Genomic DNA, 27237 nt, shown 5'->3' with positions numbered 1-27237 from the left:
TAGTAATTATTTTGAGAAGGTTTCTCATCATGATTACTTGTGGGATACTTACTCATTATTTCATGAGATATAACACTATTAGAGAATTGCATTGGTGGAAATGCTTTTTAATAGTACATAAATCAACAGGGAATAATTGAACAATAAAATAACCCACAAAGGAAAAGCCAAAGACCAGCTGGGTTTTACAATGGTTCATGCTCTGATTTAAATTCAGAGACTTTGTCACAACAACATCAACACCGATATCAATCCTCTGTGCAAATATCATATATTTACTTTCTATTTTATTTCAGAACTTGGACCAAAAGGCCGTCACGTCGGTCCGAACCTTTTTGTTCCTTTAACCTTTGACCGCTCTTTAAGACTCACTCTAGCAGTCTATTGGTGTACATCTATGAATTTGCACTTTGCCAAAAGATGAATAATACGGCCTGCTCTAGTTATGCTGAGCCTGCTCAACGCTGAGCTCCATTGAGAACAGGTTTAAAGGGGTTGAATGCCTTCTGCTGAGGCAGGGCATCGACCCACCACTCTTTACATGCCCTCGGGCCCTTTGTGTCGCCCAACAATGATGCACCGGAGCACCACAGCGCCCGCGGAGGTCATTGTCCGCGCCGGCCAATGGGAGAGCTACGGACGGACGTTCATGCGATGTGTGAGTTTCCGTGCACACGCACACACGTGTGCACGGTAATGCAAAGGAAGGCTGAACGCATGTGGGGTCTTTCACACCGAGCTTTTGCATGGACTGTGACGCAGGGCAGGGGGGGGACGTCACGCAAAGAAGCAGCCAATCAGACACTAGCTGTTTGGATTTATGCCAGGGGTTTTAGGCTTGTAAGACTTTAGTACAAGTGGCCAAAGCCAGTTTTTAAAAAAAAAGGGAAAAGGTCAGCTGAGACGAGATGCCGTACACACCGTCCGGCTTTTTCTGTGACCGGTTGATCCGGGAACGAGAGAGGAGGGACGGGGAAGGGTCTCTGAACAAGCCCCTCCGCTTCAACGGCCAGGACTTCAACGCGCTGAGACAGGAGTGTCTCCAGAGGAAGTCGCCGTTCGAGGATGACTCTTTCCCGGCCACCGTGGAGTCTCTGGGCTTCAAGGAGCTCGGACACAAGTCCAACAAGGTCAAGAACATCGTCTGGAAGAGGCCCAAGGTAGGAGGGGATGGGTGACACAAATGTTGGGTGTTATTTTTGAACCTGGGTGGAAATCAAACTGCTGCCGGATGGGATCTAAAGCAGCCCCACGCCGATGGATCGGACATTCGTTGTGTTGTTGTACATTTGTTTCCTATCATTATTTTTGGCTTAGCGCCTCTTGACATAAAGGATGTTTTATGACGCGTTATTCAGCCGCAGGCCAAATCGCACGCGCCACTCGCCAGGTGACGTGGGATTGACTGCTGGCTTACCGTGTTTGCTTATGATCGTCTACAGGAAATCTGTGAGAACCCTCAGTTCATTGTTGGAGGAGCCAGTAGGACAGACATCTGCCAGGGAGATCTGGGTAAATCTTTACACCTCAATTTGTGTGACGATTTCATTTAGATGTACGCGATGAAGGAATGTTTCCATGGGGATTGACCCCTGGTTGATGTTGATGACTTTAAATAAGGAGGAATGACCGAAGGAAAATACTTGTTGTTGTTTGGTTGCTTGTTGGCGGCTTCTAGGTGAGGGGAGCTGTACGTTCTGTATGGACCCCCCCCCGCCCCCCACCCCGGGGGTATTCATCATTCAGCCGCAGTATTCAGGCGGCTTTGGGCTTTGGGGGGGGGCTAACAGGGTAGCAAATATCCCATCAACCCCCCCTGGCCCCCGGCACACGGCCTCCCCATATTGTGCATTCTCTTTTAGAAGGGAATCCAACCAGCAGCACTTCTCTTTGTTGTTCGGTTCAGACTGCAAATAAAGGGAGGACCAAAGGGGACAAAGGTCACGGCAGACAGTGTCAACCGGCCCCTTGTTTGACAACCTGTGAGTTACACACCTGGACAAAGTCAGGAAAAACAGCAACGTCAGCACCGGGCGGCCATGCAAAAACACGTCCGCCGAAGAAGCTCCTGAATGGCGATGAAGTTCGATCTCTCTGCGGAGATGGTTGCGCCTTGCGTCTTGAGAGCTGTTGGGTTTGTGGCTGATGAAACTGTTTCCGGTGCTCAGGTGACTGCTGGCTGCTGGCTGCCATCGCCTGTCTCACCTTGAATGAGAAGCTTCTCTACCGCGTCGTTCCCCAGGAGCAGAGCTTCTCTGAGGGCTACGGAGGCATTTTCCACTTCCAGGTCAGAAACAACCCGCCACGTTTACCCAAACACGTCATCCTCTCTTCAGTAGCACATACAGACACTATATCCTCTCTCAATCCTCTCTAAACACTAACGCTCTGATCGTTTGTTGAGTCATATAAAGAGATATCCAAAGTTCCTTCAGTAAAAACCTTTGACTCTCATATTTACTTTGCATATTCGTACAAGATAATTTCCTAAAGTTTAACGGGGGCGTCTGTTAGTGATTTGTTGAACGCTGTTCAGTGGAGGAATATCTTCTCATCCTTCGTCCTCTGTCTTGTTTCTCCTTTCCGCGTTTCAGTTCTGGCGCTATGGCGACTGGGTCGACGTCGTCATTGACGACCGCATCCCAACCTTCAACAACCAGCTGGTGTTCACCAAGTCCGCGGAGAGGAACGAGTTCTGGAGCGCCCTGCTGGAGAAAGCCTACGCCAAGTGAGTGCTGGGATTCTCCATCCGGCAAGGGAGGGACGAGGGTCAGAACACGGGGGAACATCTAAATGTTAATGTTCTCCACGAATCCGCTTAGGCTGCACGGCTCCTACGAGGCCCTGAAGGGGGGAAACACCACCGAGGCCATGGAGGACTTCACCGGTGGAGTCACTGAATTCTACGAGTTGAAGGAAGCGCCCAAAGAGCTCTACAAGATCATGAAGAAAGCTCTGCTGAGGGGCTCGCTCATGGGCTGCTCCATCGACGTGAGCCGCGCTTTAGACATGCGGCCAGGAGCCGCTGGTCGACCGCTAATCACCTCTGGTTCAAAGTTTGAAGAAAACACAATCTGACAATTCAAATACTACAAAAATTGAAATTAATAAAATACCAAACAATTATCTTGGATAATAATATCAAAAATAATAATGAATAGTATTCATAGTTTTCATAGTCATACTTACAACAAAAAAATACTAATATGGGATGTTTCAAAACAAAAGTTTGAATCAAACACACAATAAAATGTTAAAAATAATTAAAAGAAAGTAAAAGAAAATAATCAACAATAATAGAAAATAAATATTATAATAATAATAGAAAAGATAATAGAAATGATAAACAGGAAATAAAATAAAATGTGCTAGCTTTCAATGCCTGGTTGTTTCTGTTTAGCTGCTAGTTGTGTGTTTTTATGCATTTTGTGTGTCCGCAGTCCCTGGTTCCGGCTCGCTTTGAGACTCGCACCGCGACGGGACTCGTGAAGGGTCACGCCTACTCCGTGACGGCAGTGGACGAGGTAAAGCGTGCAACCTAGTGGGTCGCTTTCAGCTGCAGGCAAACAGTTCCAGGCGTGAAAACGAGTCCGCTGCTTCTCTTCTCCTGCAGTGCAAACCGTCGCAGCAGAAGGACTCGAAGGTCCGCCTGGTGCGCCTCAGGAACCCGTGGGGTCAAGTGGAGTGGAACGGCCCCTGGAGTGACAAGTAGCCATCTTTCCTCTTCATATCAGTTGCATAGTTGCCGTATGTCTGATGAAGGTTTACTGTCACTCCCAAAGTGATTCTGGCTTCAGATCCCTTTATTCTAATGACAATCACACACATTCATGTATCTGTATTTTGTCAAGCCATATGTCTTATGAGATATCCCAAATATCTGATACCCAGAGCCCAATATTTGAGTCGGCATCCGCGTTAGACGCGTGTGTGTCATCATCTCTGCTCATCATCTCTCCTTCCAACAGCTCCAAGGAGTGGGCCAATCTCTCTGCGGCGGAAAAGGAGAAGCTGCAGCACCAGAGTGCCGAGGATGGAGAGTTCTGGTGAGTCTCATGTTGATACCCTTCAGGAAGGTCTCTGAAGGTCTTTGGTTGGTATTTGGAGTCAGTAACTGCGCTGGGCTGAACGCTGAGGTCAGATATGACTGTCGTCATCTTCTCCAGGATGTCGTTCGAGGACTTTAAGAAGAACTACACCAAGATCGAGATCTGTAACCTCACCCCCGACGCCCTGGAGGACGACAAGATCCACAAGTGGACGGTTTCTGTGAACGAGGGTCGCTGGGTGAAGGGCTGCTCCGCGGGGGGCTGCAGGAACTACCCAGGTACCTCGGCGTATACGACAAGTACCGTCTAGCGCGTCAAAGAACAAGGCTGGAAAACGCTCATTCAAAACGAAATGAAATGTCCCGCAGACACCTTCTGGACCAACCCGCAGTACCGCCTTCGTTTGCTGGAGGAGGACGACGATCCCGAGGACAACGAGGTGGGCTGCACCTTCGTGGTGGCTCTGATGCAGAAGAACCGGCGGAAAGAGCGCAAGATGGGCGCCAACCTCTTCACCATTGGATTCGCCATTTACGAGGTGGCCCGAAGAAGAGATTGTGTGACAGACTTTGAGTGTGCTCCTTGTAGACCTTTTCTTACATAAAGTTTTGATATAATTAAGTCTCTTAAGTGTCTTTTTTAACACTTTAACACGGATGTTTCCTTCATTTCTCTGCAGGTGCCAAAGGAGGTAAGAAAGGCGTAAACTCACAGCGGAGCAGCAGTTTGCAAGTTATTACACGCTACTTTTCTGTGGTCCGAAACTGTGAGGTAATTCTTTCCTTTTTTAGTTTCTATTCTTCCTCTCATACCAGTGTTGCCCCCCCCTCCCCCCCCTCCAGATGCACGGGAACAAGCAGCACATGCAGAAGGACTTCTTCGTCTTCAGCTCCTCCAAAGCTCGCTGCAAGTCCTACATCAACCTGCGCGAGGTGACGCAGCGCTTCCGCCTGAGCCCCGGCGAGTACGTCATCGTGCCCTCCACCTACGAGCCGCACCAGGAGGGCGAGTTCATCCTGCGGGTCTTCTCTGAGAAGAAGAACACCTCAGAGTGAGTGGGCCTGGGCGAACAGGGGGGGAGGGGGGGCTTTCTCTTGTTAGAATAAGATGTTTACAGGCAGATGTGTTTGTGGGATCATTTCACTCCTTTTGATGCTGATGTTTCCCGGTAGGGCTGGGTATTTAAATACATCCAAACCATATTGGCTAGAAGAGTATTTAATGGAAGATATTCAGAGGTATTCAAAAGTGTATCAAGAGGTTGTTTAGAATTTTGAAATAAATATGATTTTTGTTTTATTTTCTGCCTCACAAAGAGTTGCAGCACCAGTTAGGGCCGATGATTTTCATTATCGACCATCTTCAAGGTGAGATCAATTGAACCAGCAAACCGTTGGCATTTCTTGTTTAATTGACTAATTGTTTCAGTCACAACACTGTTAAATGCTCCTAAAACACATTCATATATATATATTTCAAAAGAACATTTCAAACCCAAATAGTCTCATCAGGTGTAGAATACATGACAAGCTAGTGCGACTGATGGACAGTCAGTGCACTTGTTTCATGAGAGATGACTGTGATTTAAAAACATCCTTTCTTTAGCACAAGTATCCCAAAAGCAGAAATATTGAACCCGACAAAAAGGTCAAATTCAGCCAAATGTCCAACAGTACCCAGCCCTACTTGTTGATGTTCACATTAACAGCAGGATGGATTTTATTTGTTCAGTGAGGGTTTGTGTGTTTTTTTATTGAGGGAGGGGGGGGGACACAAACCACCAAGAGCAAACAATTTTAACGGCGATTTGATTTGTAGAACTGGAAGAAATCGGCCCCAGTTCGAAGCTGTTATGGAATCTTTTTTAAGACAAGCGACTTCAGATATGAGCACGATCCGGTAAACTTTCCAAAATATTCAATTCTGCATATTCGAGCCAATCGACAAACAGCAGCCGTGGAGGACGGACAGCAGGCGGCCCTGAAGGACCGGCGGGACGGATGTGCACCACAAACACGGCTGTAGATTGAAGATGTTTTGTAAAACCAGCATGAGCCCCTGAAGGGTGCAGGTCATCACGTAGTCATTCATCCGCAAACGTACTTCAACCACATCAAATTCAAAAGTCAAGAAGAGGACACCCTGACTGGACGAAGAAGCATCAGGTGGTACTGAACTAACACGTTTCCATTCACAGCGGCATTGAGTGTTCGTGGATTCACGTGTGGCCTTTCGGTCCCGCGTGAGAATCTGACTCCCGACGAGTCGCTCAGGATTTCCCTCCTTGATAACGTGATTGTAGTATGAGTGGTCCTGAGTGGTCCGGATGAGATGTTGTTGTCTCCATGGTGACTGCTGTTTGTTCGTCTTCACCCAGGGAGATAGAGAACAGGATCGAGGCCGACCATCCCGTGGTGAGTGTCCAACAGTTCTGCTCATGACTCGGAGGAGCTTTGTCTTTGTCTCATGGGGGGAAGTTTTCATTTCCTCCCTATTTATTCTATGAGTTGGCAGTTCTTCACCGAATAAACAGAGCTATTTTTCCCCTTCACATCTTCTCCCACATGTCTCCATCTCTTTCTACTTTGTGGCGCCTCAGCCGGCGCCGGCCTCAGTGGGGGAAGAGAGCGAAGAGGACCAGCAGTTCAGGACTATTTTTCAGGAGATAGCCGGTGATGTGAGTAGAAGAAGTACAGTGAGACGTACACAGACCACCTGCTTCCCTTACCAAAAGATCCTGATTGATGACGTAGCCACATTTAGCTCCTACGGCTAATCGCTGGCGGCACTGAATTGCCGGCTTGTGGTGCGATCATGACATTTGAACTTCTCCCGTTTCCTCCTTCGCTCCGGTCGCTCTCGCAGGACATGGAGATCACAGCCAACGAGCTGAAGAACGTCCTCAACAGAGTGATCACCAAACGTGAGTCGGCGCTTCATGCTTTGTGTTCGCTCTCGGTTTGACCTACTTCACGCGTTAACATCACATCACAGTGCTTACCCAGATCTTTAATACATACAGTAAAGTATAAGAAATGAAAACAACAATAAATGTGCTACAGGGTGTTAAATATCTCTGTTTTGGTTTCTGTTGACCTCTGAATCTAAATCTGACCTCCAGATAAGGAACTGAACACCAAGGGCTTCAGCCTGGAGAGCTGCAGGAGCATGATAGCGCTGATGGACGTATCCTTTGTATCGAGTGCATCGGGCTGGCCGTGTCGTCTGCAGGAGGCACAACCTGCCGAGGCCCCTGAGGGGGCCTGTGAGGGACGCCCACGGGGCCTGTGAGGGACGCCCTCGGGGGCCTGTAAGGGACGCTCGCGGGGGCCTGTGAGGGACGCCCTCGGGGGCCTGTGAGGGACGCCCACGGGGCCTGTGAGGGACGCCCTCGGGGGCCTGTGAGGGACGCCCACGGGGCCTGTGAGGGACGCCCACGGGGCCTGTGAGGGACGCCCACGGGGGCCTGTGAGGGACGCCCTCGGGGGCCTGTGAGGGACGCCCACGGGGCCTGTGAGGGACGCCCTCGGGGGCCTGTGAGGGACGCCCTCGGGGGCCTGTGAGGGACGCCCACGGGGCCTGTGAGGGACGCCCACGGGGCCTGTGAGGGACGCCCTCGGGGGCCTGTGAGGGACGCCCTCGGGGGCCTGTGAGGGACGCCCACGGGGCCTGTGAGGGACGCCCTCGGGGGCCTGTGAGGCCTCAAGTCACCACGCTCACCCACTTAAGGGGAAACGCCTTCACGTCCGTTATTACGCAACATGCTTTTGACGCTAGATGGAAGAAGTATTCCGATTCCTTCCTTAGGAAAAATGCACACTGTGAAAATACTCCAGTACAAGTACACATGCTGCCTTACTTAAATATAGTGTAATATCAGCAGAACATACTTACATGCGAAGCCATTGTCCTTGAGAAGTAGCGGGGCAGCTGCATACCATACAAGTACTCGTAGAAAGTAAAAGTACTTGTACTTGAAAGCATATGATCCCTTCGCGGGGCAGCCAGTGTGGGACCCCGGAGGGACGTTCCTCGCTGAGGCGTCCCGGGGAGGAAGTGGTCTGTTGTTCTTTTAACTGCTGCCGTGTAGATGGATGGGACGGGTAGACTCAACCTCCAGGAGTTCAGACACCTGTGGAATAAGATCAAGCAGTGGCAGGTGGGGATGCAGCTTCACAGCTAAAGTCATTCTGTGAAGATGAATCTACAACCAAGTTCCCTCTTTCCTCTTGCAGGGAATCTTCAAGCACTACAACGCCGATCAGTCCGGTAGCATCAACAGCTACGAGATGAGGAACGCTGTCAATGATGCAGGTACGGACTCTTCTCCTTCTGTTATATCTGTAGAGGAATGCTTGGAATCACAACCCACTGTGTTTAGCACTTCTCCCATCAATGAGCAGTAGATGTTTATCACTCATGGACTCCTGAGGCGGCATCTTCAGACCGTGACGTTGAATCAGACGTTTGTTCCTGTGGGAGTTTTCTGTGCAGCGGACGAACCTCCAGCTTGAACTCACCCTCTGAATGTTCTCTTCACTGTACAGTCATGTGTCTTGTGTCCCACTCAGGCTTCCGTCTCAACAACCAGCTGTATGACATCATCACCATGCGCTACGCCAACGAGGGCATGAACATCGACTTCGACAGCTTCATCAGCTGCCTGGTTCGGCTCGAGGCCATGTTCAGTGAGTCGGGGATTATCCTGTGGATAAATGCGCATTCTAGAATTGAAGAATGTACAAATGTGAAGCGACCGGTAGTTTGGCATCTTGGGATGAAGTGGATCACGCTGGTGTTGCTTTCTTCCCTCCAGGAGCGTTCCAGGCCTTCGATCAGGACGGAGACGGAACGATCCGACTCAGCGTTCTGGAGGTGAGAGCTGTGAGCTGACATATTCCACTGCATCGCAAAGACGCACCGACCTCCAGCAGAACGGACGTCATTCCAAGGAAGCGTTTTCAAAGAAAAAATGTCGTTAGAAATAGAGTCGAAAAATATCTTGCTAAATAATTTCTAATAACAAGTAAGGTCAATTGAAATGGCGCATCGACTACGGCAGTCGTGCATCTGAGTGGAACTCGTTTAACTCCTTGAATCTTTCCCGTCCTCAGTGGCTCCAGTTGACCATGTACGCCTAGACGTCTTCCTCCAGGTGAGCTCCACACGAGGACCAGACCTTCCAGCCGTTACCTCAATATTCAGTGTGCCCGATTGTCGTTGGCTCTCATCAACTTCTCCTCTGGCCTGCCCCCCCCCCCACCTCACACCCCTCAGCTCTGCTCTTTATACTCCCCAACGCTCCATTTCATCTTTCCTTCAGTCCCCTGTATCTCGGCATTTCTCTCTGCTCTCGTCCTTCCATCGAAACATCAGTCTCTCCTTTCAGCCGTTAGCCTTTTTAAAATTTAACACTTGTTCCGTACTTCTCTCAGGCATCAAACACACACAACCTCTTTTTTTGTTACAATACCTCACAGAGCTCCTTCTACATGACCCCCCCCCCCACGTTATCTTCTTCAGTGAATAAACTCGTGAATCACTCCTCCAGCGTTAGATATTTCTGACGCTACGAGAGTTTCTTTACATCCCGCTGCTTCCCCATCCTGTTTTTTGATCACTTATTTTTGGGAAGTAAACCATGCCGGTGGACTTCATGACGTCACATTGACGGAGCTGGATACGGGTCCTCTAGCGCTGCCTGGTGGACGAATTCAGGCGTCTTTTGTTCGTCTCAGCTCCAGCCGACAGGAACCCCCCCCACTCCCCCACTCCCAACACACACCTGTCCACTCTTTCCCTTCATGTCGATGGATGAGATTAAAGAACAAAACTGTGGAGCTGACGAGTTTTTGTTAAAGGGTCAAATCTGGATTTGACAGAATATCGGTTGGACTGCAGCATTTATTGTGATTTTTTTCTCTTCCTTTTAAGGCTTTGGTCAAATGAGTGTACTGAGTTTTTAACCAAATAAATGTGTAGTTGCTGGTTTGACTGCGTCCCCAGTAGACTTGAAGTGGAGTTGTGGTATTTACTACTTTTAAAATCTAAAAGAAAACCCGACACAGTTGTTTTATGATGTTGCACCATTTTATTTTTGTTATTAACATGTCTAAGATTGCACTTGCTTAAAAAATATCTCTTCACAACAACTTGAAGAAACTCAGGGCTGCCAGGTAAGAGACGGACTGCCCGCGAGAAACGAAAGTGAGTTTGGAAGATGTGAGAAACGTCGGGTCAACACAGCTGGAAACGAACCCATCCAGATGTGACCCTGTGTTGCCGACTTGTCTGTTTTTAGGGGGTGAAGTATGGCATGGGAGATGAATCCTAATCCTTCCCTTCAAGCTCCTCCATCTACACCACCTCCAGACATCCTTCGCCTCCACACTTCATGAGAAAACCATCTCCAACGCTCCGATTCTAAAATAAATTACCTCTAAGAAGCAAACAGTCCGTCACACTAAGGACAAACCCACACAGAATAAAGGGGACACACACACACCTTAGCACCCCCACGTCTATGCTCCGATTCCACTGCAAATGTTCAACCCTCGATGCCTTAATATCACTGAGCAACGTCAAAAATAGAAATGTTAAAATTGAACTGCTAAAAAAAAATAAAAGCTGTTTTCTGAAAAATGTTTTTGTGTCACTTCAATAGAACTCCAACACAAATGATCGGACTGAAGTGTAACTGATCTGCCGTTAACAAGGTTAATGTGAGCGCGCGACGTCAACTTAAAAGAACAATAACAGGCTGCTCCACATCACAACTGCACTACAACAATACAAACATCTGAGCCCATGCCATATCGTAGCCAACCGAGCCGGAGAAACGCCACCGGGTTTCTGCAGGAAAGCACGACAGTTCCCTCGGATACCGGCAACGCTGAAGTTTCTTCAATAAATAAAAGTCAAGTCAAGTTTCTTTTCTTACTTTGGTCGGTGCAAAAAGAAACTGCAGTGGTCAGAGAGAGGCGTGTTTTTGTACACCGTAAAAAAAAACTAACGGCACCGCCAACCCTCCTCTCGCCATAGTGTTATTGGTTGGATTCCAACACCGAACATAAAGGATGGAGTCGTCCAACGCCACTCGTCTGCTTCGACGGGAGCGACGTCCAGTGGGTCCCAAAGACATCCGCCCCCCCAATATGGGAGGTTAAACAAAGCAGGGGCACTTCAAGGCTCCAGTTGCGTCTCCTCCTCGGCATGTTTCTGCATGTGCACCAGCATCTCCTGCATCGAAGAAACACCCTCTGAATTAAGGCCTCGGACCAAAACACCCTCCTCCAAAAAGGTGCTCTTTTGGTTTTTAAATACCTGCTTGGAGCGGTTGCGCGGACAGAAAAACTCCTCACAGTTTTTCCAGCGGCATTTGAGCAGCTGGGAGTTTGCGCCGGCGTGGTGGCCGACCAGGTGGTGCTGCAGGTGCTCCATCATCCCGAACACCAGCGAGCAGCCGAGCCACTGTCAACACAAGGCGAGTCACTTTCATTATATTTCTTTAAATACAAACAGGATGACACTACTTTGTTGTCATCAAAATAGGTTTTACTATGTAAACAGCCGCTTCGTAGATCCCTGACTATGACATCATCTGACTATCATCATCCCCGGCCCTCCTCTCACCCGGCAGCGGTAGTTCTGCATCAGGTTCAGCTTGACTGCCTGCACGCTGCCGTCATAGCAACCGCTGTAGATCTAAAATAAAAACATAAAACACAATTTAGAAACACATGAACTTATAACGAATAACAACACGTGATTTCATGCAGTTAAAACTGACGACGTCCTCTCATATTTCCTTGTGTAATCTCACATTCTTCCAAGCACGCAGCTCTGGGACAAGTAGGTGTCTCACCATGTTCTTGTGAACAGCCATACACATCACCATGTCCTTGTGTCCACCGTAGACCTGCAGCTGGCTGTGAGACTGCGGAGACAACGGCAGGCTCAGATCTGATCCTCATGATTACAGTATAAACTGATCCTACGAGCGAGACGCAGATGATTCGGACCTGGAGGTCGAAGACGCGGACCAGTTTGTCCAGACAAGCCGTGACCATCACCTTCCCCAGGATGGACACCACCGTGACGGCGTGACTGTGGCCCTTGTAGACGCGCACCAGCTCTCCGGTCTGCATAGAACGTCGTATTAACTCGTGGCTCTGACGTTGAAATCACAAACGTGTAACAGATGAGACGAAAGGGAGCGACTCACGTGGATGTTGTGTGCGTACACACATTGGTCACTGGAGCCGCTGAACACCAGGTCGTTGGCCACCTGGGAGAAAGAAAGAGACATTAAACTCTAAAAGAAGGAACGCTCTCCCCCAATCAAGTGTATTGATTAGTATCACAGATAATGTAATGTACACTTATTTTGAATTAAAGGATGGATACAAGGCAGCAAAACTCTCACTGACATAAACTTTTAAACATTTAAACACAAGACACACACTGTGTTCCGCAGCCCTCCTGGGTCTTCAGTGAGAGGAGGGGGGGGGTTACCTTCATGCACAGCACCGTCTTGGTGTGGCCCTGCAGCGTGCGCAGCAGCAGGCCGCTCTTGGCGTCCCTCACGCTGATGGTGCTGTCGTAGGAGCCGACCAGCAGGATCTTGCGCGCCCCCTCCTGCGACGAGGCCAGACAGCTCACGGCTCGCGGGCCGTGGCAATCGAACACTTCCGCCTCCTTGTTGGTCTGAACAAAGGAGGACGACATAGAAATCGGAGCTAAATAACGGTTTTCTGCTCATTAGATGCAGATACAACAAATACTTCAGTAGAGAATTAACGGCTGTAGTGAGAATTGAGACATGGGCATAAGACAAAGTAAAGCAGCATGCACTGCATGCCTCACCTTGAGGTTAAAGGTCACCACCATGCCGTTGGCCAGTCCAGCGTACAAGATCTTCCATCGGCTGTGGAGGCAGAGGACTCGGTCCGACAGAGTGAACTGCTGCTCCAGTTCTTGTGTCTGTGGACGTGAAACAAAAATATATATCTCCTTAAAAAGAAGTACGCAAACGACTGACAAACACAACATGACAACAGTTATCAAAGGGATTGGACCTTGAGATTGTAGCAGCGGATGGTCTGGTCGCTGGAACCGGAGTAGAGGCGGTGATGCAGGCTGACGGCCGCGGACACCAGCAGGCAGCTCACCTTGGAGCTGTGGCCCTCGAACACGCCGACGCATTTGTGACTCTGCGACGGCAAGGACACACGAGGCGGTTTGAGGTATTTGCATTCACGGATACAACCCTGACCCTTGACCCCCCCCCACCCTCCCTGACCACACCCACCACCAGGTCGAAGGCTTTGATGGTGCGGTCTCCGGAGCACGTGTACAGCAGCCCGTTGTGGACCTGCATGGCGTTCACCGCCTCCTGGTGGCCCTCGAACACGCCCTCAGTGAGCATATCGTCCACGCCGTGGTCAGAGGACGCGTCTGAAGCGCACGCACGCACACACACACACACAAGAATGAAGATGAAGAGCACGTTATACTTTTTATCTTCACTGTTGATTTATCTAGTCGTCATTTTGCTCTTCATAGCAGAGTCAACGGAAATCCTCTATTAGATTAAATTTAACAGTGCCGGTTTGGATGTTTTTCTCTGGATAAGCATTTGAATGAGGGGGTGCGGGTGTGCGGGGGGGTCAGCATCAGTGTGCCTCGGCATAATAATCATCAGAAGCTTCCTTACAGTCACTGAAAGTCAAACAACACCTCTAGGAATATCTTTGCCCATAAAAAGTAATTTGGGCTCCCAGAGTCTTTTTTTAAACCTGCTCAGATGGTTTCTACTTCAGGCTGGTCGGGGAGGAGGGGAGGGGGGGGGGTTGGTTGTGTATATTCAGCAGGAGTAATGGTGTGACTCCTGCCTCCCTCTCTGTTACTGCTGTGTTTCCTCTCGGTCTCCATTCAGAGTACAACCCAAATCTCGCAGCATGAACTACTTACCCGACGAGATCTTTGACATCTTGGGCAGGTCGCTGTTTGGAGAGAAGAGGCAATGATGAGTGTTTTTAATCCTAAACTATTCTGATATCTCTTCATCCTGGAAAAGTACATCATATATGAGGCTTGGTCTTTCCGTCGATAAAGTGTTACTTTTGTGCTACTTTACAGGAGAAGAGAGTAAGAGGAGCTTGAGTTCCAGCGGGGAAGAAGCAGCCTCACCTCTCGGAGGAGCGGCACACCTCCATGTCACTGGTGGAGGTGACCTCGTTGCAGGCCAGGCTCCGCGGCTCCGGCGTGGAGGAGTCTGGGACTTGAACCGGGGCGGGGGTTGGAACCAGGGCGTCCGCGGCGGGCTGCTCGCAGGCGGCGGTGACCTGCAAGCTTTCTTCTGAATCCAGGTACGGCGCGAGTTGAGCGGCAGCCCCCCGGGGACGGGAGTCGAACCTGTCGACTCTCTTGAGTTTGACGGACATAAAGAGCTGCCTGCAGGCCTCCTCAGGCAGCCCCGGCGCCGCGTCGCCCTCCCGGCCTTCTGAAGGCGGGCTGGAGGTGCTGACCACGGAGCTCCCGCTCGGCCTCCTGCGCGGCCGGAGCCACCTCGGCCTCGAGGCGTCGCCGTCCACCTCCGTGTCGCTGCTCTCGGGCTGCTCCGCGCCCAGGGCCTTCTTCAGCACCTTCCTCTTCTTCAGCTTCCTGACGCGCTTTCCGCCCCTCAGTTCGGACGGAGAGGCGGGCGGGTTGAGGACCGAGTGAGGCGCAAAGGCCTGCGTGGCTGCACAGTCAACAACAGAGCTCGCCTCAGAGCTCCTCCTGCTGGCCGGGGGAAGGTTGAAAGGGGTTTTGGAGGTGACTTTTTCTGTCGCCTTTACCAGATCCGATAAGCTCTCTTTGCAGTCTGCAGGGTCTTTGAAGTTCTCCCATATTTGGTCTGTGTACGTCTGCTTTGTTTCAAGTGATGGATGAAAGTTGGGGGCGGGATCTGCAAGTTTCAGAAGCACACGGATCAAAACATTGTTGATTTAATAGACATGAGTATATATGGAGAAATGTTCTTTTTTTTCCCTCGAGTTACCCAACTGCTCTATACTAAAATGGCGCTCATGAAAAACTGCAAAACACGTCTTTGATCGCTAATGTGCTGAGTGCATCCCCTCCGTCACTTAGGATCAGGACCTGCGTTGTTGCATGACAACACGTGAGAAGCGCTGCACGACGTTACCTGGTGGAGAGGCTGCAGGGCGACCGCGGAGCAGCTCTGGAGTGGTGCTGTGAGCACTGTGGGTCTTATTGTCCACGGGGTCCGGCTCGGAGCCCGCGTGGACAGGAGACTGAGGCTCCTGCTTGATGACTAAAGGCAAGAAGGGGAGGATGGAGAAGGGAGGGGAGGGAGGGGAGGGAGGGGAGGCGGGCTCGGCGGGAGGCCTCCGACTGGGTACGGCGGGCGTGTGGGAGGGCGTGTCGGCGGGCGTGTCGGCGGGCGCGTCGGCGGCCGTGTCAGCGGGCGCGTCGGCGGGCGTGTGAGCGACGGAGGAGAGCGGCACGGAGGACGGCGCAGGAGGTTCAGCTTCTGCTGACTCCATCTCTTCTTCTTTCACTTTGAGCCGAGGGGCTTCCTCCATGTTACCTGGGAAGTAACACGCAGTTAAAAGTTAATTTCTCGGTGTATTTCAGCCTCAGTTTGTTCCCACTAGCAGGAAAAGTTACCGTTTAATAAAATCAGATTTCATGTATTTTATGGTTCTTGCCTTGCATTCCTTTGAGTAACTCAATGCGCTTGTCTCTCAGTGTGCTCATCTCTGTGGTCATCTGGGTGGGACAGAAGCACACAATCAAAAAGTAGTTCTTCTTTAACACTACACGCTGATTACCGACATAAAGGAATGCATGCGAACAAACCTATTGACCAAAAGGTGAAGGATGCTATTTGTATTGGTTTTTACCTGCTGTTTGACCACCATGAGACGCTGCACCTCCATGTAGGCGGCCTCCAGGGCGGCCCGCGCCTGGATCAGGCTGCCGTCCACCGTCTGCAGGCAGCGGCTCAGCTCGTCCTCCCGCAGAGACACCGTCAGCAGCTGGTCGATCTGTAAACGCTCTGCAACAACACGTGCTTCTTTACCGTCAAGATCCAAATGAATCCTCAAAGAACAGCTGAGACAATATGGAGACAACAGAACAACAGGTGCATACCTTTTTTGGATTTGACTTTCCTTCTTTTGTTACTGTGGTTCAAGCAAGATGCTTCCGCACTTGGGGTTTCCTACATGGGAGAAGGAAGTCACATTCAGACGGTTTGTGCTGAAGTAGACACAAATAAAAAAAGTCACAGATATTTAAAAGAAATTGCATTAAACAGCATTAAGGCTGTCGGACAATAAAAACACGTGCTTCATTTACCCACAATGCAACATGACTAGCGGATGTTTGGTGAGATGTTCAGATGTTACACCACATCTTGAGGACATTTACACCTTTTCCTACACTGGTAGGCGTACTCGTCGAGACCCCTCTACCCGCTGGTTCCCATTCAGCGCCGTTTCCTCTGCTCACCTTAGCTGCTCTTCTCCTCTTTCCTGTTCCCTGGCCTTCGCACAGCTCCGTCCCAGAGCTGCTGTCCCCGAGCACCGAGTCGGACCCCCGGAGGGCCCTCGCCGTCGCAGACATCAGCTTGTCCGGCTGCTTCTGTGCTTCAGCCCCCGACTGGTCGAGCGTCCGCTCCACCTCGCGCCTGGTGTCTTTGTTCCCTGGAGCCAACGCGGTGTCGGGAGGAACGGATCGCTGCTTCTCTGAGCTGAGGGCTTCTCTCTGCTCCTCCTGGGCCATGAGGGATGTAAACAGGGAGTGGCTGGAGGCCGGGGTGATGCTGCTCTCCGATAAGGAGCGTTTTCGGGAGGTGGGCGTGGCCACCAGCGACTCCCACTCGAAACCCTCAAGCAGGGGAATGTGGCATCCGTCCTGGCTCTGGTCCTCCTGGTCCATCGGGACCATCTCGATGCCAAACCTGGAGGACATAGTGGACATGATGTGAGTAACTGAAGACAAAAGTATTTCAAAAGAATTGCACTAGAGATGTAAAAATCAAACATTCACCTCGGCATGCCTTTGCCCTTGTCCTGCTTCTTCCTGACCTCCTGGTACACCTGGTCCCAGTTCACGTTGCGTCGAGACCCGGAGGCGCTGAGGAGCTGCCGCACGGTCGGCTTGAGTCCGGAGTCCTTCTCCGTGTCGCTCCTCCGCGACTCGCTCAGGTTCCTCACCCGCCTGGCGATGTTCAGGTTGGGCTCGTGGGACCCGGCTTTGCTCTTGCAGCCGATGTGTTTGGTCAGGTCGCGTTTCAGGACGGGAGGCAGGTCGAGTCTCGGCTCCTCCGCTGCTTCTCTGCTGTCCGTCTGAGCTTCTCCGCTCCTGGAGGCGTCGCTCTCCGAGCTCGGTCCGCCGCCGGCCGGCGAGGCTTCATCCGTTTCCATCTCCGCCCTCCTCCTCCTCCTTTCCTCCTCCGCCTCCTCTCCACCATCCCGGCTGGACGATGCAGGCTCCGAACTCTCCATGGTAGAGGTGCTGACTTGCAGCGATTGGAGGAACTGGCTGCTGTCTGAAGACTGCAATGCGGGCTTCTCGGGCCTGACCAAGTCTGGCAGACTCGGCTTAGCTGCATTCTGCCTGTTTGATTTGTTCGCTCCTGTCGGACTCTGCTGGTCCTCCGCAATGTGCAGCGTCACTTCTGTCCTGTGGTTTCGAGCCCTGTTTTCGGACACGGTCTTTTTGGCTTTCTTCAGCGTTTCCGGGAGCTGCCGCTCTGGCCTGGACTGAAGGGGCCCCGCGAGCGGAGCCCGAGAGCCGCTCGGCTCGGCCGTCGGGTTTGATTGTGCGCTGGCGACGCTCGAGGCCTTGCTCGTCTGTGCTACGCTGTCGAGCGAAGGAAGTGAGGGCGCCTTCTTATCTTTACGCGGCGCTGGTTGCTTTGCCTTCTGACTGGAAGGACCAGATGTGCCGTTCTGGTTGCCATCTTTCTGAGCACTACTGCCGCTGCTGTTGCTGCTGCTATCCCTGGATTTGGTTTTAGGGTTTGTTTTCTTTTTTCCTTTCTCTTCCGCTTGTCCACTCGAGGAGAACTGCTCCAGTTTCTGTTCGGGTCGGGATTGTCTGTTAACGGCGCTGGTTTCCAGGGCCTTGTCTTGAGTCTGGGGCTTGGGGACTTTGGCGTACTGCTCTGATGAGTTTGGGTTCGTGTCCTTTTGGAGTGCGGATTCAAAGCCCTTTGGGACCGGATAGGGTGACCAGCGACAGGCTTTATCCAGCTTTGGATTGCTACCAAATGTCTTGGAGCTCTTAGTGTTGCTGTGGTCCGGTTCCTCCGTTTGGCCCCGACCATTCAGAGACCCGTCTCCCTGCTGATTGCCGGTCTTTGGCAAAAACTGGTCAGCCTGGGCCAAGAAATTGGGCGGCGCTGCAGTCGCGGTAAATGGCCCGAGAAAGTTGAGATGACGGCTCCTCTGTGGGCTCTGGGAAATATTGTTTCGACCGTAGACACCGTTGCTGCTGCCTCCGTTACTGAGCCACGGCAGCCGGCTGCGCTGGTTCCCAAAAACTGAACCCTGATCGCACTGCTTTTTGCGAAAATCTTCTTGGCAAGGCGAGCTCGCACCAGCAAACTCTGTCGGGGCCCACCTCTGAAAGTTGGGGGGCTCCCGGGCGTGCCAGGTGGCGCTCTTCCGCTGCGTGCCGTGCTGCCAGGATGGTGCGGCCCCCGCGTAGCCATTGTATTGGTTGCCGCCGTACCAGGTTCTGTGACCGGATCCGCTGAAGCCCTGTGACTGCTGCTTCCAGGCCCGCTCCAGTCGGTAGCGCTCCTTAGTTTCTTTGAGCCGCTGCTGAAACTCCTCCTTTCTCCTTCGGTCTTCTTCTTCTTTTGCCAGTTTTGCAGCGGCGGCATTTTTTTCTTTTCTAAAAAAACACAAAGACGGATTTCAATGTGTATTTACATCTTTCATTGCATTTTTTCTTGTTTTCACGTCCATAACTTTAGTTTCCAGCCACAACATGGACAGAAAAAATGAGTTTAACTTTTCTTCTGCTGCCGGTAAGTAGCACAAAATTCAAGACCCCTGTTGCATTTCAGACACCCGAATCTGTTGTACAATCTGGGGCAACCGCGTCCCGTGGCCTGCTGCTGTCAGGTGTGACGGCTCACAGTGTGAGTCCCCGCACTCACCAGCAGAGCTGACGGCTGATTGCCGCCTTTATCAGGCTCGACGCAGAACCACATCGGCACAAAGGCATCCAGAGAGTTCTGCTAAGTGTTCTATAGAGGCATTGAGGTCAATTACACCACGATTGTGAGTTTTCGAGCCCTGAAACCACAAAGGAACAAATGGAAATGTAATTGATTCCATTTCAGAGCAGCACGTGTTTTTAGTTGGGTTTTACCATTTGAAGAAGTGCGCTCATGCTTTTATTTTAAGCTGCAGTTCTGACATACGACTCCAGCAGCAGCTCAGCTCCGAGCTCCAGCTAAAGAAGGCCTGTGAGCTCCACTGAGCCCCGATGTGACTATACATGGCGCATGTACACAAACCACAAACACGTGAGCCGTCACTCACGTGTGCGGTAACCGCATTAAAAGCATTATTGAATTTCTCACAGCCACAAACAAACTATTTCATTAACAGTGCACTAAAAGCACTGAACAGAACATTCATCAATACACGTATAAATCACTTTTCACAGGTCTTACCTGATCTGTTCTTTCCTCTTCCCGATCAAGTCCACCAAAGCCTGGTCGAAGTACGTTTCGTCGTTCCCGGGATGCATTTTCTCGGCGGCCTCCACGTTCTGCTTGTGCGCGGCACTGGAAATGTGGCTGGCATAGTCGGTCAGGCTCACCACCGTTAACTTGCACACTCTGCACCCGTGTCCGCAGTCCCTGGGGAGGGAAGGCGAGAGCGGGCGTTCAATCGTACCTTCGGGCATTGTTCTGATCTGCTCTTTGTTCTGTTACTTGTGAGTCAAAATAAAATCAGGAGAGGAGAATACTCAACAATCCTTAAAAAAGATAAACTTGTCCGAATTCTCTATCTGTCACGGATCAGGAGGTAGCTAACTTGTAATTTTCTCTTGTTCAAAAAAATCTTCCTGATCTTCTTTTTGCCTTTCTTCAGCAGGCCAGAGCGAGGGTGGGAGGAGCAGCCGGGCTGGACCGGGCGGCGTGGAAGGGAGGCACAGCGCCCTCAGCCTACTGCTCTTTCATGATGGTGTCCGCTGCGCTCTGAGACCCTGGAGGAGGCGATGTCTGTATTTGATCCTCACACTCCTCCCTGACAGCCGAGACCACCCCCCCGCCTCCTCCTCCTCCCACACAGGCATGTGTTATTAGAACACGCCTGAGCATCCCGCTGACCAATGCCGAGCAAAGCCTGCGTAACTGGAGCCTCGTGCAGCTGCTCATATAACGTCCGCTTCAGATCCTCTCCCAGAATGCCCCCCGTGACTCCGACAGCGACTCTGCTGGCTCCTTCTCAATTCGCTTTTTCAGATCTGTGTCATGGCAGGATGCCATTTTTTGACCTCTTGTACAGTTGGCAAAGTCCCATTCAGTGAGATAGTGTTTATTTCACAAGGTCTGCCTCAGCTGCAGTGCTGGGGGAGATGCAACCCGACAGGATGAATTCCCCGACTGGAATTGCAGTTTGTAAGTCGGCATCGAGCTCGCTGTGGCTGAAGTTAAGCCTCAGCGATCCCAGTCCTGCACCGATAGGTCTCTCAATCGCCATGCACTCTCATTAGACTACACCTTCTCTTTCATAACTATCTGTACCTGCTGCATGCTTTTTGAATCATTCCCTTTCCTTCAAATTTACCTGGCAATCACGTTTAACAAAGTGCCCTCTTTGCACATCGATGTTTGTTTGAGATACCCGTAACTTAGCAACGACTCCGTCCCTCGATCAAGTATTTGCTCCGATGCCTCAAAGCGACGGGCCACATGCTTTTACTAATCTACACGAGGGTCACAAGACAGCCAGATGCCTTCTATCGGTCACGCCTGTTGTTCCGGAGAGATTGTGTCTAAATATATTTTCCACGGTTGAGACAGCTGCCCGCGTATCCACTCACCGGATAACTGTGATCGACACGTGCATGTGTGCACACGAGCCTCATGACCCAAATACATTTGTACAGAACTCTTCCATCAGTTGCCATTGACATGACAAACATGTTTAATAATTAGGTTATTGAATAAGATGCAATCATGATAGTAAACCTTCTCCTGAAAGTTTGAGTTGTGATCTGTAACTACATGATATCTGTGCATGTTGTTTATTTTTGGGAAAACAACTCACCGGCCTTTGAGCTTCTCCAGCTCACGGTGGTGCAGCATGCTTCTCATGTGCTCATCCATCTCCTGCAGATTGGAAAAAAATTTGGAAAAGTTTTAATTCAGCCATTCATTGGATTTGGTGACATACATATATTCAGATTTTTCAAAATAAACTGACGGATGAAATATTCCTTTACAGGAAAATTGGATTGAGCTAAAAAAAACATTGAAAGACCGAATTAGCTGAAAACGTAGTATTTATCACAAGATAAAAACAGGACTGTTGCTGTCTTCGGACTCATTTGAAGAGTGCAAAATACATTTCAAATGGTATAATGAACCTGCTTTAAAGTACATGAACACAAACAGTCCCAACAAAATGTATGTACAATAATGCTGAATTACCATTTGTTAAACTCCTTCATAAAAAACGTGTAAAAGTGCATTTACACATTCAAAGTGAATATCTGGGTGTGAGGGGAATTACCTGCTTGGTGGAGTAAACTGTTTCACAGAGGATGCATTCTCTGTTTCTCGCCATCTTAAACACAAGAAGAAATAAGTGAATTGTTAGTGGCAATGCAGTGAATTGAATAAAAAGGTCATCAAAGCTCTTGTAGGGACAAAGCAACAAACCACCCTGAATTATGATGTGGTGAGTGTGGCTTGACCGTAGTTGGATATTGTGAGTATTCAGCGATCCGCAACAACCCGGACCCATCAAAGGGATCTCAGGGCCCAACTTCCCTGCACAACCGCACCAAAGTATTCAACGGCGTGCCTCGGACCCACAGTCCAAATGTCAGCGCGGCGTTCAACCTGGACGCCGGTCTAATTGCAGCCTGCTGACAGAGCAGCTCTGTGGCCCGGCGGCACCGTCGATGACGCGTCTGAACTTGTTGAATGTTCACCAACAGGGATAGAAACTAACGCCACCCACGGGTCAGAGGCTGGCGACGACACGCCGGTGTCTTTTTAACCTTCCCCTCGTAAGAAGAAGCAACTGACCACGTGGGGCCGTGTTCTGAAATGTTACTGGTTAATAGACTGTGGGATGAATATGTTGCCTTTACAACCACTTCAGTACCATATAAAACAAAAACAACAAAGAAAACATCCCGCCGTCGCTATTGTTGAGGTTTTGGGCTGTAAAATACTAAGCTAGAAAATACACATTGAGAGTAGTCAGCAGATTGGGGAAATTTATAAAACATTTCATGAGGGAGAATCTCTGCACAGTGAAAGTGGCTCCATTGGTTTATTCAACTAGTAACGGCTACACAGATCTTTTTACAATTTACGAGAGTTTAAGAAAATGATGATTTAATTATGCCTTTTCCGTATTGAAATTATTCGGTTGGCAAAACAAATATATAATATGTATCCCAGAAGACTCTCATCAGCCTGCTGTGATGGAGATGGTTGGAAGTACAAATCCAGATCGTATTTGCTATTGCAAGGGGGAAAAAACTATAACTCTAAAAAGCAAATTGAACCAAATAATGTACAATTAATCCTGGATTTTGTCTGTCTTTGACCTATGCAAACATATTATGCATTAGAAATACTACTTACTTCTACACGGAACTTTCTCCTTACGTTTATTATAGAGTGCCTACTGTCTGCAAGGTCCCACAATCCTCCATTAGTAAGACCTATCTTCTGTCTGCAATATGACATGTCTCTCAATACGTCCATCACAAGTCCTCTGCACTCTCCAAAGCACCAGAGAGCAGATATTAATAAAACCAGTGTGATATTTCCTCTCAGTCACTGACTTGCTGCAGGACAGTGAGACACCAAATGAATCAGATGCACCTGAGGTTTGCGAACATACACAGTGAGAGGAAGATGTTTCATGGGGGAATCTTTCACCACAGAGCCTTTTCTTTTGCAGACAGCGTGCAAAGGCTTCCACCGAAAAGGTTGTACGGTTGAAAGGCTCTAAACCAGCTAGTTAGCAAATGCAAACAGTTAAACCAAGTCTGCCCGAACCAGTTCAACAACAGTGGATTGATCAAAACTAGCTGCGGGCTAACTTTGTGAAGAGGTTTATCATCTGAAGTTTACGTCACACGACTGCGGTTAAAACGCAACCACAGATAACTGATACCTTGCGGTTGTGTAATGGTTTAAAAAAAGAAACGTTTGCGACTAACTTCAGCTAGCGAGCTAACGGTTGATTTGTTGTTAGCCTAACTTAGCTGTAGCTAGCCGTTACCAAGAGTTCAGATAGTCGTGTGTCCTTATACAACCCGTCGAAAGGCGAACGACACGCAGCATCCGTTCTACTGGTGTATTGTAAAAAAAAAAAAAATGAAACGTAAGAATGAACTAAGATAGTTAGCAAGTTAGCAACAGCATGCTAGCCAGCGAAAGACGTTAGTCCTTGGTTAGCGACACGTAACGTAAACTGACTAACGTTACATTGTAAAAGTGTGACGAAGTACAGCTGCGATACATTGTGTTTATACATCGTAAATTCTGAAACGTTGCTGTTGACTACCTTTATAACACCAAAATGTGTGTGGGGCTACTTCATGTTCTCATCCACCGGTGAAGCTAAAAACAACTCCTTCCTGCTCGCCCCCAAACTACAACCCGTGAGGCGTTCAAGAACAACTCTGTTAAGAAACGCCGGAAACCGTTATTGGTGTTGTGGAAAAGCTTTGTGGCGCAGGTTTGAGTTTTTTCACAGGTAACTCTGTTCACCAAGTATCACGGCTCAGAGCCGTTTTAGTTTGGGCTCACTTGCAAGAAAGACGTCCCCAATATTTAATAACGTCACTGCTATTCCGTGGCGGAAGAAGTCGCGTTGCGTTCAAGGACATTTATAACTTACAACTCCCAAACGTTCCAAGAGCAGGACGACAGAGTTGATTGATGATGACAGTAAAAAACACGTTTATTCACGCTGAGAATTGTAGATCGCGGAGAGCCCACATTATTTTATTAACTATACTTTGACAAATTGGGAAGCTTCAAGCAACATGTGCGTTCTTCAAACATCCAGTTATAGGGTTGTTATTCACCACAAACTTCAGACATAAATATTACATTATATTTTCCAAAATTCCACCATATTGTGTGCAAGATAGAATCTTAAAAAAAGCACAATCAAGACGTTAATTAAAGTAAACGAAAATAGATAGATTCTTCTATTCTTACCTATATGACTTTGAAATCCAGCAACATTTCCACCAAAGCTCCCATATTTGGGAGTTGACTCATCTCACCCGCTGATCTGACAACCAACACAACCAAGTAGGGTGCTGATGACTTCAAGGTCCTTTGTCCTTCCTGATAAGCTTAGACCAACCCTTACCTTTTGTTTAACTGTTATCTCCTGAAACCCTGTATACAATCATGGCCGAAAGTCACTGCGGTCAGAGAGAATTCTGCAGCCTTGTTGTGAACTAAAGTCTTTCTTCAACAATAGCATGGCTTTTTGTGCGTCTTCCACAATAACCATTTCTATTGAGACGTGGTTACAAAATACTTTCACATAATGTGTCTTTTTTACAAAAGAAACCATTGTGGGGTGCTCTTTATTGTGGCACCGCATCAGTCGTGTAGCGAGGTGGCTCAGGCCGATGGCGGTCAGGGTGACCCTCCCCTCCTCAGCAGCTCACGCAGGAATGGTAGTTGGGGATTATGACCTTGATGGCTTTGAATGCGTCCTTTCCTCCACGCTGCTCCAAAATCTGCAGAGTCTCCTCCACCAGCTCACCGAGCGACGGTTTCTTCGGGCCGTAGACGGTGGCGTGGGGGGTGTCTGGTGTCCCGAGGAAACAGAGTCAGGCACACAGCATGAGAAAAACAAATACTAAGATACCGTAAGCCTATCAAAGAGACAAAAGATCCAAAGTGGATGTTGATTAGGAGGCCAAAGCGCAGTGTTTTCTCCTGTCAAACCCTCAGTTTGAATGACTGATTCTCACACGGCCTCAGCCACGTGGAACTCACATGTCTTGCACCGGAACTCGCAGAAAACCCGCAGGAAGTGTTTGAAGTGCGGCACCAGGGCCTCTCCCACTCCGTCGGCCGACTTCACCAGGTGCTGCAGGACCTTCATGGTGGAGCACATCACGTCGTTGTTCCTCGTGTCCAAGGCTTCTGCAGAGCAGGACAGAGGGCCACGGTCGGTCAGAAGACCAGGGCCACCGGGTGCAACTGTCAGTGAGAGTAGACCCCCCCCCCGCACCCCTCGGCCAGACCTACTCCTAATGGGGGCGATCAGCTGGGGGACGACGGGCAGGATCTTGGGACCCCCGTGGTCCAACATTTCGTGGATTCCTTGGACAGCGATGAAGTTGTACGGCGAGAGGCTTTCGGCGAGGCCATCGAAAAACAGAGGCAGGAAGTGGTGGTAGTCCAGCACGTCTAACGCCACCTGAGGGTCAGAGGGGATTATTTATATCACACGCATCACCAGCGGCTTCTTTTATCCAGAGAGACATGCAAAGACAGAGGAGGGGAAGGGTTCCTCTCCTGTGAATGTCAAGGACATTTGTGGGAACATCTGGCATCTAGCCCTGGCTTTCAGCTCACCATTCATATGTTTATTTACCAAAGTCTCTTTCTTTTTTCTTAGTTTCCTCTAAAATCTCCGCAGGGCAACAGCCCACTTAGACCTGCGCTTACGTGAGATACATGAAATACCATTATCGCCTTCAGCTTAGCTGGTGATGATGACGACGAATGGTGTTCGCACTTCACCTATCGCCTTTTTTTTATTTCCCCCAAAAGCGAGTCGCCGATGTGCATCCATCTAAAAAGGGGGCAGCCGTCCGATACCTTCCAGCGCACGCTCCTCCGTCTCCCCCGACTGTCATTTTGAATCGGCATGTCCCCGCGCTCGTAAAACCTTCGGAAGACGGTTGGTCTACAGGGGCCTTCGCTGAAAACCGCTGCACACGAGGGACACGCCGCCTGCTCAGACACAGAGGGGACAGCGAGGGGATATTCACCTTTATTCAAGGTATTGACCCTCTAAGAGGTATAGAGAGCGACGCTAGGCTTTGTGCGTGTTTTAATCATCACCACAAGATGTTTCGCTATGTTTAAAAATCTTCAACAACTTCTTTCCGTAAAGCACAAAGACATTTGTAAGACGTTGGCACTCGGGTGACACTTTTTGATGTTTTTACAGCAAGTTTGGTCTCTCGATTGTTCCGGAATCCCCCTTCATACTTCAGGCTAACTATAAAGATTTTAAAAAACGGTGATAACTTGAAATAACTTAACTCACCATGGAGTTCTTCATGGCGGCCTTTGCTTCTGTTTTTGATTCCTTGTTTTCTCCGGACATGTCGGTGATCTCAAAATCACTAGCAAATCTAAACTTACATACTAACGTCAACTAAGTTACTTCAACCAAAATTAACAGCTGAATTAAACTTTTCCGAGTTTTCAAAACAAAAGAGTTGTTTTTTTTGGCAGCGGTTGCTAGGCAACTTCCAAGGACGCATTTGAAAAGCAGCCGACCTGATGACCTCACCACCTCAGCTGGTCCTGCCTGTGAGTTTAATTAAATTAAAATTAGAATCGGTGTAGCAGAGTAAAGTTCAAAGGACAGATATCCCACAGGTCGATGTCACATAGAACTGAATGTGTGACCAGTGAAACCAGTGAACCCACTGGGCCCCACAGTGTTACCCGCCCACATGTCGCACATCGACTTGACACCAAGTTAATAACGATGTAATATATAAAAGACGGGGGGTGAAAAAGCGCTTATTAGACACCTACCACCTACTTATTCTTCCACTCGTGTCCTCGCTGAGCCAGAAGACGACGGACATTTAACGTGACGTAAAAAGTTGAGGTTTCCAACATTAAGACGCCCAAAACGTTAATGGTTAATGACAATGAAAACATAGTTTGTTTACGCTGACA

The 27237-nt window shown here is 49.4% G+C and overlaps 3 protein-coding genes across 7 annotated transcripts; 1 reads left to right on the top strand and 2 right to left on the bottom strand.

The window, feature by feature from the left end:
* The first annotated feature begins 296 nt into the window (after positions 1–296).
* On the top strand, positions 297–10070 carry capn3a (calpain 3a, (p94)). 4 transcript variants are annotated; one of them, XM_040200076.2, is made up of 22 exons: positions 297–1160; positions 1443–1512; positions 2169–2287; positions 2595–2728; positions 2823–2991; positions 3441–3524; positions 3614–3708; positions 3969–4046; positions 4167–4327; positions 4418–4587; positions 4729–4740; positions 4892–5100; positions 5366–5416; positions 6427–6463; positions 6649–6726; positions 6915–6972; positions 7171–7235; positions 8140–8208; positions 8285–8363; positions 8621–8737; positions 8866–8924; positions 9164–10070. In XM_040200076.2, exons 1-22 carry the CDS (start codon positions 909–911, stop codon positions 9188–9190), a joined length of 2193 nt encoding a protein of 730 aa, XP_040056010.1. In that variant the 5' UTR covers positions 297–908; the 3' UTR covers positions 9191–10070. The 4 variants fall into 4 exon arrangements, with proteins under 4 accessions (XP_040056010.1, XP_040056009.1, XP_040056012.1 ...); XM_040200075.2 differs by having other exon boundaries at positions 7171–7244; XM_040200078.2 differs by lacking the exon at positions 5366–5416.
* A 50-nt stretch (positions 10071–10120) lies between these two features.
* On the bottom strand, positions 10121–24608 carry znf106a (zinc finger protein 106a). 2 transcript variants are annotated; one of them, XM_040200074.2, is made up of 22 exons: positions 24508–24608; positions 21827–21880; positions 21362–21423; positions 19756–19944; positions 17112–18965; positions 16572–17022; positions 16212–16281; positions 15962–16116; positions 15767–15827; positions 15241–15645; positions 14241–15000; positions 14022–14053; positions 13360–13505; positions 13127–13261; positions 12915–13031; positions 12564–12755; positions 12274–12336; positions 12071–12190; positions 11914–11985; positions 11682–11753; positions 11373–11519; positions 10121–11288 (listed from the first exon to the last, which is right to left on the bottom strand). In XM_040200074.2, the coding sequence occupies exons 2-22, from the start codon at positions 21878–21880 to the stop codon at positions 11232–11234; spliced, it is 5214 nt and encodes a 1737-aa protein (XP_040056008.2). In that variant the 5' UTR covers positions 24508–24608; the 3' UTR covers positions 10121–11231. The 2 variants fall into 2 exon arrangements, with proteins under 2 accessions (XP_040056008.2, XP_040056007.2); XM_040200073.2 differs by lacking the exon at positions 24508–24608 and adding an exon at positions 23846–24117.
* On the bottom strand, positions 24508–26977 carry LOC120833184 (parkin coregulated gene protein). Its single transcript, XM_040200070.2, has 5 exons — positions 26591–26977; positions 26137–26271; positions 25561–25732; positions 25306–25455; positions 24508–25114 (listed from the first exon to the last, which is right to left on the bottom strand). Exons 1-5 carry the CDS (start codon positions 26648–26650, stop codon positions 24960–24962), a joined length of 672 nt encoding a protein of 223 aa, XP_040056004.2. The 5' UTR covers positions 26651–26977; the 3' UTR covers positions 24508–24959.
* Positions 26978–27237: the final 260 nt, after the last annotated feature.

This window comes from Gasterosteus aculeatus, chromosome 15 (assembly GCF_964276395.1).
Source record: "Gasterosteus aculeatus chromosome 15, fGasAcu3.hap1.1, whole genome shotgun sequence".
Classification (NCBI taxonomy): Eukaryota; Metazoa; Chordata; class Actinopteri; order Perciformes; family Gasterosteidae; genus Gasterosteus; species Gasterosteus aculeatus.
Note: the sequence above shows the minus strand (reverse complement) of the source record. Positions and strands in the feature narration are given on the sequence as shown.

Coding starts and splice junctions, on each gene's coding strand:
- capn3a (XM_040200075.2), top strand. CDS start 909: ATGCCGTACACACCGTCCGGCTTTTTCTGTGACCGGTTGATCCGGGAA. Junction 2,729..2,822: donor CTGGAGAAAGCCTACGCCAA/GTGAGTGCTGGG, acceptor GAATCCGCTTAG/GCTGCACGGCTCCTACGAGG. Junction 7,245..8,139: donor CGCTGATGGACGTATCCTTT/GTATCGAGTGCA, acceptor GCTGCCGTGTAG/ATGGATGGGACGGGTAGACT.
- znf106a (XM_040200074.2), bottom strand. CDS start 21,880: ATGGCGAGAAACAGAGAATGCATCCTCTGTGAAACAGTTTACTCCACC. Junction 16,117..16,211: donor GAAAGTCAAATCCAAAAAAG/GTATGCACCTGT, acceptor GTGTTGTTGCAG/AGCGTTTACAGATCGACCAG. Junction 15,646..15,766: donor GTTACTCAAAGGAATGCAAG/GCAAGAACCATA, acceptor GTTACTTCCCAG/GTAACATGGAGGAAGCCCCT.
- LOC120833184 (XM_040200070.2), bottom strand. CDS start 26,650: ATGTCCGGAGAAAACAAGGAATCAAAAACAGAAGCAAAGGCCGCCATG. Junction 26,272..26,590: donor CCGCCATGAAGAACTCCATG/GTGAGTTAAGTT, acceptor GTGTCTGAGCAG/GCGGCGTGTCCCTCGTGTGC. Junction 25,456..25,560: donor GCTGATCGCCCCCATTAGGA/GTAGGTCTGGCC, acceptor CCTGCTCTGCAG/AAGCCTTGGACACGAGGAAC.